This window comes from Amborella trichopoda, chromosome 2 (assembly GCF_054954075.1).
Source record: "Amborella trichopoda isolate Santa Cruz 75 chromosome 2, AtrichopodaSantaCruz75HAP2 v2.0, whole genome shotgun sequence".
Lineage (NCBI taxonomy): Eukaryota > Viridiplantae > Streptophyta > Magnoliopsida > Amborellales > Amborellaceae > Amborella > Amborella trichopoda.
The window spans coordinates 10,622,737-10,639,490 of record NC_142337.1 but is presented as its reverse complement, the minus strand read 5'-3'; the positions used below and the strand labels follow the sequence as shown (position 1 = coordinate 10,639,490).

The 16,754-nt window shown below is 35.4% G+C and overlaps 1 protein-coding gene and 1 long non-coding RNA gene across 3 annotated transcripts; both read right to left on the bottom strand.

Moving 5' to 3' along the window:
* Positions 1-3,109: 3,109 nt before the first annotated feature.
* LOC18447922 (jasmonate-induced oxygenase 2) lies at positions 3,110-9,942 on the bottom strand. Of its 2 annotated transcripts, none has more exons than XM_088857955.1 (3): positions 9,491-9,942; positions 4,665-4,989; positions 3,110-3,534 (listed from the first exon to the last, which is right to left on the bottom strand). In XM_088857955.1, exons 1-3 carry the CDS (start codon positions 9,514-9,516, stop codon positions 3,274-3,276), a joined length of 612 nt encoding a protein of 203 aa, XP_088714081.1. In that variant the 5' UTR covers positions 9,517-9,942; the 3' UTR covers positions 3,110-3,273. The 2 variants fall into 2 exon arrangements, with proteins under 2 accessions (XP_088714081.1, XP_006858069.2); XM_006858007.4 differs by lacking the exon at positions 9,491-9,942 and adding an exon at positions 6,089-6,607.
* A 4,719-nt stretch (positions 9,943-14,661) lies between these two features.
* Positions 14,662-16,508, bottom strand: LOC18447921 (uncharacterized). The gene is made up of 2 exons (XR_016049120.1): positions 15,658-16,508; positions 14,662-15,109 (listed from the first exon to the last, which is right to left on the bottom strand). It is a non-coding gene; the product is annotated as an uncharacterized LOC18447921 (long non-coding RNA).
* Positions 16,509-16,754: the final 246 nt, after the last annotated feature.

Here is a 16,754-nt window from a genome sequence, read left to right as displayed (position 1 = left end):
TCTCTCCCTATACCCTTTTCCTCTAAATGAATCACTATCATATATATATATATATATATATATAAAAGATGGGATTAGCCCACTAGCTCATATAAATAAATGAGCCCAACGGATCAGATTGAATCTGGGCCGATCTGACGATCACAGATTTCCGGTAGTGCTTGAAGTTCAGTTTTTTTTTTTCTACAAATTCAAATCACTTGAAATTTTAGGTGCGTATTCTTCTCATCAATGCGCACCTAATAAAATATAAAAAAAATTATCCATGAAAAAAAAAAACCAAAATACCCCTTAAAGCTTTTCTGGGATATTTTGATCAATTTATTTACATGTAAAATATTTGTTTGATATTTTTCAAGATTCACCTATTTTTTATGAACACACACTTAAAATTTCAAATAATTTGGATTTGTAAAAAAAAAAAGCTAAAATAAAATAATATCGGATATCTGTGATTGTCAAATCGGCCTGGAATCAATCTGGGACGTTGGGCTCTTATGTTCATATGAGCTAGTGGGCTAATCCCATCTTTTTCTATATATGAAAATGCTAATATTAGCCCACTAGCTCATATGAGCATATGAGCCCAATAGCCCAGATTGAATCTGGGCCGATCTAACGGTTACGGCCTCATTTCGTGCTTGAATTTTTATTCTTCACTCCAAATCCAAATAACTTGATATTTTAGGCGTTCATTCTTCTCATTAAGGCGCACATAATAAAAATATTTTAAAAATAATTTGTAAAAAATAAATTGACCAAAATACCCCTGAACTTTTTAGGGGTATTTTGGTCAATTTATTTCTTGCAAATTATTTTTTTGATATTTTTATTAGATTCTCCATTATTTAAAAACACACTCCTAAGATTTGAATTTATTTGGATTCATATGAACTAGTGGGCTAATTTTATTTTATTTTATTTTTGTGGTTCCAAAATCGACCATATCCTAGATTTTCAAGATAAAAAATAAAAAAATAAAAAAATTTGTACCTTCAAGATTTGAGGTTGTAAATTTCCGAATCTTTAATGGTAGACGTATCTTCTTCTTTTTTTTTTCCTCATAAAATTTTTCAGACTTTCAATATCTCAATACATGATGCGGTGGGAAAATGCAAAAATACATGATTCGGTAGGAAAGTGTAATTTTTGGATTCTGAAAATCGAAAATTTTAATCTTAAATTAAGTTTCAAATAAATTAAGTTTCAAATGTTTGAAAACGAAAAATATCCACTGATGCTAAAATACAATTTTTGGATTTTGAAATTTTAAAAATTCAATTTTCAAATAAATTTCATTCGTTCAAATTCCAAAACTGTGGGGACGCTTAAATGCCATTTTTGGATTTTTAAAATACAAACTTTCAATTTTCAAATAAATTTTGAATTTTCAGAATCCAAAATTGTTGGGATACTTTTTTTTCATGCTAGATATAAATTTGGGAGACCTTTATTTTATTTTTATTTTTTACTTTTTATTTTTGCAATTTTTGGACTTTAAAAATCCAAAAATAAAATTATTTAAAAAATTTAGGATTTATAAAATTTTAAAATTGTTAGGATACTTGTTCTTTGTTTGTTTGTTTGCCTTTTTAGGATTTTAAAAATCCTAAAATTTAATTTCAAAACAAATTTTGGATTTTCAAAAGTTGAAATTGTTGGGGACGCTAAAAAACTATTTTTTGGATGCTGAACAAGCAAAAGTTTTAAAACTGATTTTGAAAATCCAAAAAAGGTACTTCATTCATTGAAAAATAATTGCAAAGTATAATTGTAGTAATTTGTACTCAGAAAAATTGATAGTAAAATTTAAATAATGTTAAAAGAGCTTATACGTAAATATTATTTAGTAGGTGGTTTTCTCTATAGAGAGACGGGGGCGGGGGCCTTTTGTGCAAAAGATGCAAAGTCTCCTCTTAAAGAGAATAGGAGATGCTTGTTTCTTGTAGAGAAACGGTTCTTATAGAGATTTTAGGTGGTTTTTTCTTTTAGTTAGAGAGAAAGTCAATTTCTCGTTACTCTTGTATCTCTATCTAGCGTTGTTGATAATGGTTGCTAAAAGTAAAGAGAAATAAGGGAGAGTGATTTAAAACAATTTGCTCGATTAGGTTTTTTGTCAAGGTTTAGAGAGGTAACTCTACATCCCAAAATCGTTGATATAACTTTTGATACAACTTTTATTGCTATAGTGGATTTCAGTTTGTCGTGCCCGTAAGCGTAACTTTTTTGGGGTGAATCACGTAAATCTTTTTATTCTTGTGTATATGTGTTTCATGTTTTATTTATCGTACTTTATTTGCTAAAAATCATCGGGTTTAGAGCTCCTGTGTACAACAATCTCGACCATCGGTTTTCAAGATTTTCATGTGTTTATGGATCTACTCTACGTAAAGTGTTTTTTAGTTTAAAATTTTATTACTAAAGATAAAAATTAATTCTAGCACCATCCTAAGCATTTTAGATACTCAAATTGCATCTCATGATAAAGTTTGGATGTGCACCTAAATTTGATTGTTTAAGGCTTCCATAACCTTATGAAAACCGCACCCTAAAAAATACCGAACATCTCAACAATTTAACAATTTATAATTTATAATTTTTAACTATTTTCAACTTATGGACACGTGTGTTTGATGGATCTCCCATATGATCTTGAAACATTTCCCTGTATTTCAATTTTAAAATGCATGTTTCACATACGGCCAACAGGAGGCCTTGATAGTGCATTCCAATTCTAAGCATGAAACCTCGAAAAACACTAAGGGCGTATTTGATAAGTGGGAGTTTTTGAAAAGTAAAAGTTAAATGTCCCACTTTCATGTTTGATATTACAGTGTGGAAGCCGTAAAGTGGAAAGGCGGCATTCCACTGGCTTTGTTTGAGTGTTAAAATGAATTCAATTTTGGAAGACCTCCCTATCCCTTCCATAAATAATAATGGAAGAGCATTCTTTCATAATTTGTGGGAAAGTCCTTCCCACTCCCAAAAACTACACATATCAAACGCGCCCTAATATCAAACGCGCCCTAATAAAAGTGACGAGTCTCGGCAATTCATACTGCTGTCCAAAAAAAGAGAGAAAAAGACTAAAATTATGCATCCACCTTAGTGAGCCGTTCAATGTCAACAGCAATTTATTATAAACACACACACCCAATGGCACACTCAAGCGAAAGGGCTGGTGATATAACAGTGTCCCAACAATCAACGAAGGGCCTGAACATGAGAGAGAGATGGCTCCTTTTGATTAATTTAGAGAGAGATGGATGTCCCCTATTGATTGATTTTGAAGTGGCGAGCTTCTAAATTCTCAGCATTGAGCCTCAAGAAGTTACTGTTCCTCCTGGACCTGTAAAACTTGCCCCACATGAAACCTTTAAACTTGGGTGGGTTGAGCTCGTTCACCAGCTCCTTAAGAGGCTTTACCATAACATGGCTTGCTGGTCCAAATGAAAAGCCCATCGAATACCTGTGCTGGTTAGTGTTCGCCACCACCCTGTGTTCAAGACTTTCATAGTAGCCATTGCTAAATACCTACAATGATTTCCACATAACACAAATCAACCAATCAAGAGAGTGAGACAGAGAGGGAGAGAGGGAGGGAGTTGGTAATTGAGGTCCTTGAAATATGGTATTCGTGACCCTTTATTTGGGATGATGTAGTGAGAGACTATTAGTTAGGAGTAGGACTTTTCCGTTAACCGGACATGGGTCCGGTTCAACCAGTTTCACTGGACAAGTCATGGGCGGTCAAAATAAATATTAAAAAAAAAAAAAAAGCATCTAACAAAATATAAAAAGTATATTTAAAACATGATTAAACAAAGTACATTTAAATGAAGTTGAAAATTAATGAAAAATTGGGTTTTAAAATAATCATTTTGAGCTTAGGGGTATTTTTAAAAAATTTCATAAAAGATAGGAAAATGTATAAATAGGTGTTAATGGCCAAAACGTTTTCCAATATTTGTCAAACTGATGAAAAAATTATTAAAAAATACATTATAAACAAAATTCTTTATTTTTTGAGATTTTATATATATACTTTTGAATTTTTTTAAAAAAATACCCGATTGATTCACCAAAACTGGCTAGTGGCCTGTTTCGATCTAACTGGGCGGTTCCAATTTGAACCGCTTGATTTTTCCTACATTGGTTCGGAACAAGTTTCTATAAAAAAATATTTTCATGGTCAATAATTCTGTAGGGGTGGCAATGGATTTTCCTACAGTGGTTCGGAACATGTTTCTATAAAAAATATTTTCATGGTCAATAATTATGTAGGGGTGGCAATGGACAACATGGCTTGGCCCTCCCGGCCATAAAAACCTAGGGCCCAGCCATCTTTTTCTTTAAATGGTCTCTTTTTGTTTTTTGCCTAATTTTATCTAGCCTGGCCTTGCCGGCCCTGATAATGCCAGAAGCACGTCTGGTCCAAGGCCTCTGTGGCATGGTTCGCCTGGGCCAGGTCCAAGCTGACTCTGTCGAGTAGGGCCATCTGACACGCAAACGGATATGGCACGCAAACCGATAATTGGGGAGCGATAATCAATTGCCTGTCTTTTAAAGTGGAATGCATTTCATTTATAATGCAGGAGATTGGATGTATTCATCAATTATTAGGAGAGAAGGTCGAGAGAGAAAGAAGTTGAATAAAATCATACATTCATGGCTTCACCCGTGTTGATGATGTAGGCACCAGGAAGAGGGTTAACCTTGAGCCACTTTCCATCTTTCCTTTTGATTTCGAGGCCACTCACGTTGTCAGTGGCGAGCACAGTGAGTGCACTAGCATCGGTGTGGCACCCCTTTCCAAGCACAAGAGAAGGGGAAGGGCAAGGTGGGTAGTGATTTACTCGATTAAAGCTCCCACTGTTCTCAAAGTAAGCTTGGAACCTCTTGGACGGTAAGCCAAGGCTCAGAGCGATCACCTCCAAAAGCCGAAACCCTAATCTTTCCGCCTCTTTCCCATAAGCGTCACATGCTTCCCTAAATAATTGGAGCATCATTTATTTGTCAAAAAAGGACAGTGTACCTGATTAATTACATTTATATTATATTATATAAATAATATATAATATATGTGATGCAAATTACTATTTGAATCCAAATTTTAGATCCCGACTGATCCAAATTGAGTCCAAAATTCGGGTTTCAAATCCAAATCAGGTAAATCTGCAACCCTATGTATACTGCATTTGAATTCAAACTCAACATAGTTTAAACTTTAAACCGAATAACTTTTTCTATATTTATATAATTCTTGAGGATAGAGGTATTAATGTTTTTGATGAACATCTGACAGATCTTTTAGAATAATATGGTCTTAAGGGTTCAAAAAACAATAAAATTTATCGGATTTAAAATGAGATGTCCACAACTAATGAAATAAGATTTCCACAAATAACACATTTATTATTTTTAGCATATAAGATTTCCACAAATAACACATTTATTACTTTTAGCATATAGTCATAGTACTTAAATATTATCTCATAACATCTGTCCCACTTTCTACCTCATCTTCTCTCTCACTTTTTCTCTCTTTTTTCATAGATGTGTACACACATACGTACCCATTTACACGTGTATACATATATATATATATATACATATCCTATTAATAAATATGGTTTATGTTTTAAATTCTGAAATATGCTTCCCTGTGCTATAATACACCATATTATATTATCAATGGTTCAACAAATTGCTTATGCATAAAAAAAGTGGAATATATTTTTGCTTTCTAAACACAATAAACTATATTTTTATTTTTATTTTATTAGAATATAAAGGAACCAATTTCTTATGCATAAAATAGTGGAATATATTTTTATGTTTTTAAATACAATACAATAAAATTATAATTTTATTTTTAAAGTTAATTTATTAAAATTTAAATTTTTATAATTTATATATGCTAAATTCATATATAATAATTATACAGACATTTTGGGGTCATATTGAGACATACTAGACACCTCTCGATCTTTGTGAATACAATGTATCGCACTAAGAGATTAGAGAGAGAGAGTTGTAAGCATGTTAATGCAAAGGACTCGAAAAGTGAGAGGAGAGAAGAAGGTACACGAAACCGAGTGGGTTCTCGGGCCTCTTGTTGGCGAGTGTCACCATCTTTGGACAATCAGCCTCCGCATTTGCCGGCAACTCAACCGGACTGTTCACAAAATAGTCGTAAACCTCCACCCAATCCTTTGTATTATGTGTTAATTCCTTGTTAAAATAACCCAGCGTGTCCTTAAAGTCCCTCTGAACCTTGAGCTTCTCCTCCAATGGAAGGGCGAAAAACTGGGCGATCTTTTCATCGGCATTTTGCCGGATGTCCGCCGGAATGCCATGATTCACCACGAAAAACATGCGCCACTCTTTGAGAGCAGCCTTCACCTCCTCCACTAGTTGGTTTACCTGAGATTTGTCCCCCGAATCCAACGGTGAGAGATCGATCACGGGGATGCCCTCCGCGACTTGGATCGTTGGATCGGGCCGGGTATCCGTGGGCTGGATATAAGCAGACTCTACCTCACATGCCATACTTTTCTCTCTCTAACCCACTACCAACACACCCTCTTTCTATAAACAATCGACTCTTTATCTCTCTAAACAACTTGTGACTCCAATGTGGAGAGAGAGACAGCCTCTATTTATACACAATCGAGCCACCCTCGGCGCGTATCATGCATCATATATTTTATTGTTTGATATTTACGAATGTGTGGAGTTATGGGACTACCCTGCAATTATTGGTTGTTTAAATTAAGATGCAATATGATACGAAAAGATTCGCTATGATTTACAAGCCAACAAAGAAATGGGGTTCTCATCTAAAAATTTCACCGATTCGTTATCATGATGAAAAATGTATATATATATATATATATATATATATAATATTTAAAGGGTACAGTTTGTATAGAACCTCGGCTCTAAACATCAAATTAGAGCCTATTTTCAAATAGTATCGAGAAATATGGTTTTAATACTGAAAATCATTATAATAGCCTTAAAATATATTTTCATTTTTATTTATAAAATTTAAAGCTTAAAAAATAATGTAGATTGATAGATCTATGAAAACTTGAAAATATTGAAAATTAACGATCCAAAAATGCCTATTTCCAAAACTTGAAATCCATCTCTTTTCTTATGTCCATGCATCTTGATATCGAGATGATCAATTTGAATATATTTGAGCATCAAAGCAACCTCTTCTAGTGATAAAATTTTTTAGTTAGGCTCTAATTTGATGGTTTAGAGCCTCAGCTCTATATAAACTTATCCAATATTTAAAATGTGATTTTTTTGAATAAAATTCTACACCATAAACCCTAAAGATGGATCGTTGGTGAGACAGAGTGCTCTTGCACCCGCGACTCATTAAGGATTTTTCCTTAGAAAAACGAGCCACACGATTTTTTTGAACATTTGATAAAGGAGCCACACGATTTGAATAATTATGGATATTAAGAGGCGCAAACAAGTTATTAAGTCTCTATAACAAGCATGTAAAGATGGGGCCACCGTTGGTTTACATCCATCTACAAGATGATGTTGATCGCGCCAGGGGACGCTATTGTAGAAGACGCACCAACTACTTTTCCTTTTTTTCTTACTTGAGAAATTGACAGTACAACGCAAACATTCTGATAAAATAGTACTCCCTAAACAACAATTGTTTCATGCGTGCTGGACCGCACATCTTAAAGATGATTGCAAGTAGGTGGTCCATTTAAAAATTATTGTAACTAATAATTCAAATGTCTTTTTAATATAATTATTATTTCTAATTTTTCAAATTTATTTATTTTTCCATATTCATGATCTCCATATTAAAAATTATATATTATTTAAAAATTAAAATCAAATTATATTTAAAAATATATTTATTGTCAAATCTGCATTTGTTCATATGCAGGCTTGGCCGCATGCTAACCGCATCCTACTCTAAACTGGGGGTTTTGTGCGTTTGGGGATGCTATTGGCGAAGACGCACCAACTACTTTTTCTTCTTTTTAATTGATTGCTGAAGAAATTCAAAACCTATCGCAAACTTTCAGATAAAATAATACTTTAAAATTGACAGTTTGCCATTCTGTTTACTCGTGGAAGTAACTTCACATATGGCATTAAGATAAAGGGAAAATTATGTCCATACCGTCTTGTTTTACCATTATCACAAAAAGGCTAAAAAAATATACGGTATTTATGTGGAAGGTCTAGTCTCCTAGTATTGGAGCTCGGCAATGCGAATTATCCCACGGATGGTTGGTTTTGGTTCAGACCTTAGGGCGTGCGGCTTGAACGTTGCCACCATTGCCTTCGCCTTCCCCTTCCCCTTCCCAGTCCTCTTGTCAAGATTGGGCATCTTCTCAAGCTCCTGGTTCGATCGCCTTCCCCTTCCTAGTTCTCTTCTTAGCAATCTCTTCAAGCTCCTTTCCCATCCTCAAGCTCCCTTCTCATCCCTGCATTAGACATCTACTTATTCAACGGTTAGAAACCCCTTCCCATCTCAACATTAGGTATCTGCTTTCAACTGTTAGAAACTCAGAATACTGCAGAGAACTCTCTCTTTCAGCATTAGGCATCTACTTATTCAACTATCAAAAACCCCTTCCCATCTCAACATTGGTCATCTATTTATTCAACTGTTAGAAACTCATAATACTCCAAAGAACTCTCTCTTTCTCATCTCAGCATTAGGCATCTACTTATTCAAGTGTCAGAAACCCCTCTCTTTCTCATCTCAGCATTAGGCATCCACTTATTCAACTGTCAGAAACCCCTTCCCATCTCAGCATTAGGCATCTACTTATTACTGTCAAAAACCCCTTCCCATCTCAGCATTAGGCATCTACTTATTCAAGTGTTAGAAACTCATAATACTACAGAGAACTCTCTCTTTCTCTTTATTTATTGATCATAAATCTACTGATCATAAATCAAGAATATAGACTCAAGAAGAAACTCAGAATACGGTAGAAAACTCTCTCTTTCTCTTTATTTGTTGATTATAAATCTATTGATCATAAATCAAGAATATAGACCTCGTATAAATATACAGCCTTTAACAATTAAAGATAAATACCAATAGTTATGGATTATTACTAACTAATCTTATCATAATCAAGATAACACCTAATTAAGAGATATACACCCATACAAATACATACCCATATATATATATATATATATATATATATATATATATATATATATATATATATATATATATATATATATATATATATATATATATATATATATATATATATATATATATATATATATATATATAATGATGTATGACACACCTAATTAAAAAATATATACCCATACAAATACATACCTATAGTGATATATATTCATAATGATGTATATCAATACTAACAAGATATCCATACGCTAACATCAACAACCTCTAGAAGAAAACTATTATCTTATCCTCATCACAGGGTGGTTGTCTTCGATTAACCTTTGGTCTAGAGAGGTCGATCTCATCAATCTTTTGGTTGTTTGAGAAATCTCAATCTTAGAATAACCTTTGGTCTAGGGAGGTCGATCTCATCAATCTTTTTCTCATCAGAGAGGTTGTGGTTGTGGGATTTTGAAGGAGGGATTGAGGAAGGTAGGGCTTTTGGTTTTTGGCCTTGTGGGCTTTGGGCAGATTTCTCTACTCAATCTCTGCTCGCACAGTGACTTGGCGGCCACCAAAATCTAAGTTCACTCTCTGCCTCTTGGCTCCAACTCTTCTTCAAGAGATCCATCCCCTCTCTTTCTCTCTCTAGAATGTCATAGATTATCGTTTCTTCGCTCTATAAACCAAGCAGGAGAAATCATCCCCTTCGACTTTCTTTCGCTCGCTAGAATGGTAGAGGTTACCATTTTTTCTCTCTCTAGAACCAAAAAGGAATCATCCCTTCGACTCTCTCTTCGCTCTTTATAAGCTCTTTTTAGTCCTTTGGCAATATGTAGACCCCTTTGGTGGCAACGAGAGAGATGCAGGGGAAATGAGGTTTAACAGAACGGAATCAATATTCGGGTTTAACAAATCAGAATCAATTTTTGGTTTTTTAAAAATCCAAATCAAGCCTATGTTGGTTTTTGAAACACCAAAAATGGATAAAACAGTTTTTTTAAAAAAAAAAATTGTTATGAAGTTCAAAGAACATACATATGTGTAATAACGGAAATTATTAGGTATTTTTGTAATAATGTAAAATAAAATGGATATTTATATATATATATATATATATATATTAATATTCATAAGGCCGTCTAATATAAAAAAAATGAAACATAACAATTTGTAGAATCCCCATTAATTTACCCAAAACAAAAACAATTTATAAAGCGGTCTCATGTTTAAAAAATCGGATCGCATATTGTTATATGAGTGATCAGGTTTTTCTTTCTGCATGGAATGGGTGAAAAGAAAAAAATCATAGGAGAAATAATTGAAGAGAGATAGAGAGAGAAGGGACAAAATTGGATATGAGAACAAAAAGTCCATGATTTAAAAACTGGCAAATTCGTCCAATTTTAAAATGCCCCTTAAAATGCCCATGTGAACTCAGAGGGCTAAATTTTATAAAAGGAAAAAAAGACAAAAAAAGAGGTCTGTAGGTCCCATTTCTCAAAAGAAATAAAATACAAGATAGTTCTATTAAAAATACCGTTAGAAAAGCACTTCAATTATGCCCTTCCATACTATCGATTCTTGTCCTTTCCCTTCACAAAAAAATTTCCAGAGTGTCATCCAAAGAAAAAATAAGTCTTGCTTGTTTACTTTTTTTAATGATAAAATCCCACACAGGTTGGAAAAATAAGTCTTACTTGTTAACTTTTTGAATGTTAACTTTTTGAACAATTCCTTTGTTTTTATAAAGTCCCACACATTTCGTACTGTGCAATTTGAAAATCGGCCTTTATCAAGATATGGTTTTTCTTGTTTTTTGGTTTTTTCTTTTAAACAGTAAGATATGGTTTTTATTCCCAAATATTTTTATTGGCCTTTTTTTGACGTTGTTATAACTTTTATTGAATAAGTGCTGAAACATAATCAAATTACAAAGCGGCTAATAAAGCATCAGAAATGGACAGATTGGGAAAGGAGATGCCGAGTTTAGCAATGCCATCGGCTATTCCATTGGCCTCTCGATAGACATGAGTGAATAAAGGGTGGAGGCCTGGTGTAGAGCAAAGGTCTAGAATCTTCAACCCAAAAACATAGAGAGACCAAGGGATATTTTGTTCCTGCTTAGGGAGTCGCCTTCTATTAAAATGAACCAGAAAGGCATTTACAGACAATAATCTTCAACCCTTGTAAAAGGGATGAAATTTCTTCCTGGTTGGCCGTGGCGTTGCCGCAAGGACCAACATAAAAAAATATGACAGCACCATCATGGTTCTCAAAAGTCCACCAATTCCAACAGAACTAGGATTGCCTAAAGAGTTGCCATAAAAATTCAGTTTAAGAGACCCTGTACGAGGCGGACTCCAAATTGAGTGGGTGTGGAGTGGAGGTGAGGACCATGAGAATAAGAGAAGGCAATATACCTTTAATTAATAAAGATGTCGGTACGGGAAACTTCATGACCATCTGCAATTGAGGATTTGGCCCTTTGAAACTGTGATATCATTAGTGGATTAATTGAGGATTTGGCACTTGAGATTGTGGTTTTCTTGAGGTAAAAAAGCATTTCTTGGGTGTATGCTTCATTTTTTTATCAAAAGATTTGCTGCTCCCATGAACATACTCCCTTAGGTATAATTCAGGTTTTGAGTCCCTTTTGGACCCCAATATTTGGGGATTTAAGTTTTAGAACTAACAACCCAACTGAAACAAAAATATGAAAATAAATAAATTTCACAAGTGCCTTAAAAATATAATGCCCCAAGATTGTTCAAGAAGAGTCTAATATTTAGAGGGCAAGATTACGGGGCACAAGGACTCAAACTCCAATCTGTTTCCCATAAAATAACTGTTGGGTTTATGTAGCCTTTAAAGGCATTATGAGTGTGTAATGAAAAACATTTACTATAGTGGAACATAAACTCAGTGGGAGTGTGGTCCCTTGAAGACCATACTAAGCAAATAATATTTTCGGATAATGGACTGTGCTTGACGATCTAGGCCAGTCGGTTGGAAAACCCAAGGTACCTGAGCATAAAAAGTAAACCAAGAAGGATTTTTGGGTTAGCCCTTGATGAAGTCGGAGCTTATGCCTAAATGAGTGAGCCGAGGGATTGTGTGACCCTTGTATGTGATGGTAAGTCTACGGAGATGGAGGCCAAAACCTCATCATTGTTCCATCACATGACATGCATATAAATAGATCGTTCGGAAAAGCTAGATAACCACCTTTAGGTGAAGCATATGCATATGCGAGAGATACCCCTATGCACCATAGAGCTATGGTCGCATCAGGTGGTGGTGACCTTGACTTGTCTCTAGGGGCGGACCTGTAATCCACAGACTGGGATTGCAAATCAACCAGACTTTGGTGATCCGCTAATGAGCCCCTGCTTGGACTATGGGTCATGAAAAACACTGGGTCGGTTCGATAAAGCGAATGTGGTCGGTAGTCCATAGTTGAAGGTGATCGTTGATTGAACTCCTGAACCATATGGATCCACTTCCCATCATATTAATTTATTTGTGTTGATTTTATTATTAAATTATTTTAAATTTATTATTTGAATTTTTGTAAGTCATTTGATATTTTATTTCTTATTTTTTGACTTATAAAAATGAAATTATTAATTTACAAAGTTATAATGTTTTAAAATTCATTTTGTTTAAATTTTAAAATATTTATTAAAAAAAATACATGGGGGGGCCATAGTGCACATGTGCCCATGATGTGGGTATTAGGTGGGGCGCCATATGCCACACATGGGTGGCACGCCCCACCCTTGGATACCTTATATTGTTGCTTTGTCTTCAAGTTTCTTAAATATGGCAACTACATCTTGTAGCATGTTGTCAAATATTGATTAGGAAATATTGACCATATCTTATCTTGATTATTGAAGGAATATCTTGACTTGATATTATTGAAATATTCTTATAGAAAATATGAGATGGAATATGCAATTTAAGGTATGCACTATATCTTTAATGGATTTAATTTATTTAAATATACCGATGGGAAAATGGTTTAAGGAAAGGGGGATAATGGTTCATGCACCTTTCATAATGTTGATGGCCCATCTAAGGAATGGATGGCTCGGATCTCTCACCCCACAAGTCACCTTGATCAAAGGTTTATATTCAATATCAAGAAAGAGGTAAACTATGGGAAACCCTAGACCTAAATTTCACTATAAATAGGAGTGATCTCGCCCCATCTCAACACACCTCTCTCTCCCACAAACTCTCCCTCTATCTTCCCTAGGGGCCACGGCCCTCTCTCCCTACTCTCTTATTTTCTCTCTCTACTTTCTCTCTCCCCTAAAAGATACCCTAGGTGGCACGCCCCAACATAGAGAGTATCTCTCTCTCTCATGATCTAATCTAAGGGTTGGGAAAAAATTAGGGTTTGAGCCTAATTATTTTAAAGGTAGGGTTTTGTAAATATTTAAGGGTGGTTACCTAGTTTGGCCGAAATTAGCTTTCTCGGTTCGAGATTGAAGCTGGACCACTGATCCCGCGCCATTGGATATGGTGATTCGGTGTAGGGTGTAAAAAGCCTGGTTGAGGTAATCTCCGACATCTTTTCTTTTAATTGTTAGTTCTTTTATTTTATATTCTCAAGCACAGTATTAGGTTGTTTGAATGGCATCAAGTAGTTGAGATTTATTTTATTGATGTGTTATTTATTTTTGGAATTTCTATTGTTTGTAATAACACCACCTATGAGTGATCTTGTTGCCAAAATTATAAGGGGTGATTATTATTAAAAAAGAAAAATTGTATTTCTCCGTCATAAGATTACATAAGTCTTTCTTTCGTTGGTATCAGGGCTAGTTTTACTTGTGAGGTTCCAAGATAGGTGGTAAGAGCTTCCAAAGATAAGTGGAGGAATCAAAAGATAGAATTGTGTTTTGTACTTGGAGTTAGTTTAAAGTAACAAAAGGAGATTGGGGTACTTCAAGGCATGATGTTGAGGATAATTTGGATAAGCTAATTGTGCAAAGATTCATCAAGACTAGGCCGCAGTGTAGGTGGAAGCTGCAAAATGAGGATTGTATGAAATTGAATTTTGATGGCTCATCTTTAGGAATCCAAAACAGTCAGGTATTGGGGGACATCAAAGGTCAAGTCATTTTTTGCTATGCATGTCCTTGTGGTTTAGTGACTACTAATCATGCTGAGTTGGCAGACTTATTACAAAGACCGGCGATTTTTAAAGACATGGGCTTGAAAAAAAAATTGGTCATTGAAGATGACTCTCACAATGTCATCAACTGGTGTAAAAGCTTGTCAAGATCTCCTTGGTGGCTTCATTCTTTATGGTACAAAGTGAGGGATTTATCTTTGGGCGGGTTCTCCTTTAATCATGTATACAGTCATGCTAATACCATTGCAAATGATACGGCTAGGAAAGGAGTTTATTTGGTATCTATAATTGTATCTCGTTCTTTATTTTAAGTTTTCGTTGTAATATATTTTAATCGTAATAATATTTGTTACTCTTGTAATTAAAAAAAAAGTCTCAACAGCAATTTATTGCACTAGTTTATTAGAAACACGCACCCAATGGCGCACACAAGCAAAGAGACACATGATATATCACTGTCTCAACAAACAAATAAAGGGAAACAAACATGAGAGAGGCAGAGAAAGAGAAGCCTCCTTTTGATTAATTTAGAGAGAGAGGGATGTCCCTTATTGATTGATCTTGAAGTGGCGAGCTCCTAAATATTCACCACCCAGCTTCAAGAACTTACTGCTCCTCCTGAACCTGTAAAACTTGCCCCACATGAAACCTTTAAACTTGGGTGGGTTGAGCTCGTTTACCAGCTCCTTTAGAGGCTCCACCATTACATGGCTTGCTGGTCCAAAAACAATGGCCATCGAATACCTGTGCTGGCTTGTGGTCACCACCACCCTGTGCTCAAGACTCTCGTAGTAGCCATTGCTGAAAACCTACAAAAGATTTCCACACAATACAAATCAATCAATCAAGAGAGCAAGAGAGGGCGGGAGTTGGCAATTGGGGGTCCTAGAAATATGGTTTCCTGGTGGCCTGGTCCTTTATTAGGGATGGTGTACTGAGTGAGAGACTAATACTTGGGAGAATTTAGTTAGTTTGGAACTTGTTCCTAGACAATGTCTTTTCAAGGTCAATAATTTCGAAGTGATGTCAAGGGAGAGCATTTCCGGGTCATAAAATTGTGGGCCCACCCAACACTTATCTAAAATAACAATCCTTTTTTTTTATTATTTGTTTTTATTTTTATGTGGCTTGCCCAACCCTAATAAGATGGCCAGGCCTGCAACCCGCCAACTTTATAATTGAGGAAGCGAGAATCATTTGCCTGCCTTTTAGAAAGCAATACTTTTCTTTTAGGTAGGGTAGGAGATAGGCTCTATTCGTCAATTTATTAGACGAGAATGACCGAGGGACTTTCTAAAAATATTTTCAAAAAAAAAAAAAAACACAGTCCAGAGAGAGAAGTTAAATCAAATCATACGTTCATGGCTTCGCCCAGGTTGATAGTGTAAGCACCAGGAAGAGGCTTAACCTTGAGCCATTTGCTTTCTCTCTCTACCTCCTCTATCTACCCGTCCCTCTCTCTTTCTGTACCCGTTCTCTCTCTTCTCGAGCCATCGAATCCCCAAACCTCCCACCCCTCACTGAACGAGGCTTGATCCATTCCCAAACCACCCCTCCACTTCTCAAATCCCACAACCTGACATACCCACTGTTACCAGACGCACCAGAGCTCACTGATATACCCATAAAAAAAACCTAAATTCCTTCAAAAAAAACTTAGCTTCATGGCTGCCATGGCCATTGCCCCTTGCCTACCCATCTATGAAACGACCTTCAAACTCGATTGGTCAACTGATGATCTGCAGTTCTCTCTGTATCTATATTCAAACCAGGCGAAAACGTGTCTTTTGGATCAATATGGATTTTACATTAGCCTTGAAGATTCTTCGATCAGATGGATCGACCTAATGTACGGAGTCCAAGAATTGGCCACCTGAAAGCCGGTAAAAATGGAGGCCTGGGGTATCTTCTGATCCAATTCCACAAATCAATGAAGTAATTCTAGTGAGAGAGAGATTTTGGGTAAGAGAGAGAGAGTTTGGGTAGGAGAGAGAGAAGCATAAAGAAGATGGGAAGCAAGTTAGAGAGAGAGCTTTTTGGGTAACAGAGAGAAACTCGCTTCACAAAAAGAGATTTTGAGGTATTTCGGGTAGCGAGAGAAAGAGAGAGGGTAGCCCAGATGCTTGATAAAAACAAAACAAAATTTGGGAATAAATGTAGCATCATAATGCAAAAAGTAAACATCAATGTTTTTCAAAAGAACAAGAAAGATAAAAAATCAATGGAAAGATCAACACCTCAGAACCCGTAAAGACTGCAAGCTCTTTTGCTACCCATTACGCTACTGTGGTAGGAGTAGGATTCGTGGAAAGCTTTGTAAAAAGCTTCTTCACTTGGGTAGAGAGAGAGATAGGGGGGTAAAGAGAGAAAGAGAGGGCGGATAGAGAGAGAAAGTGGGTTTCAGGACAGAGTTTGGGGAGAGAGAAAAAATGGTTTTTGAGTAGAGAGCGATGG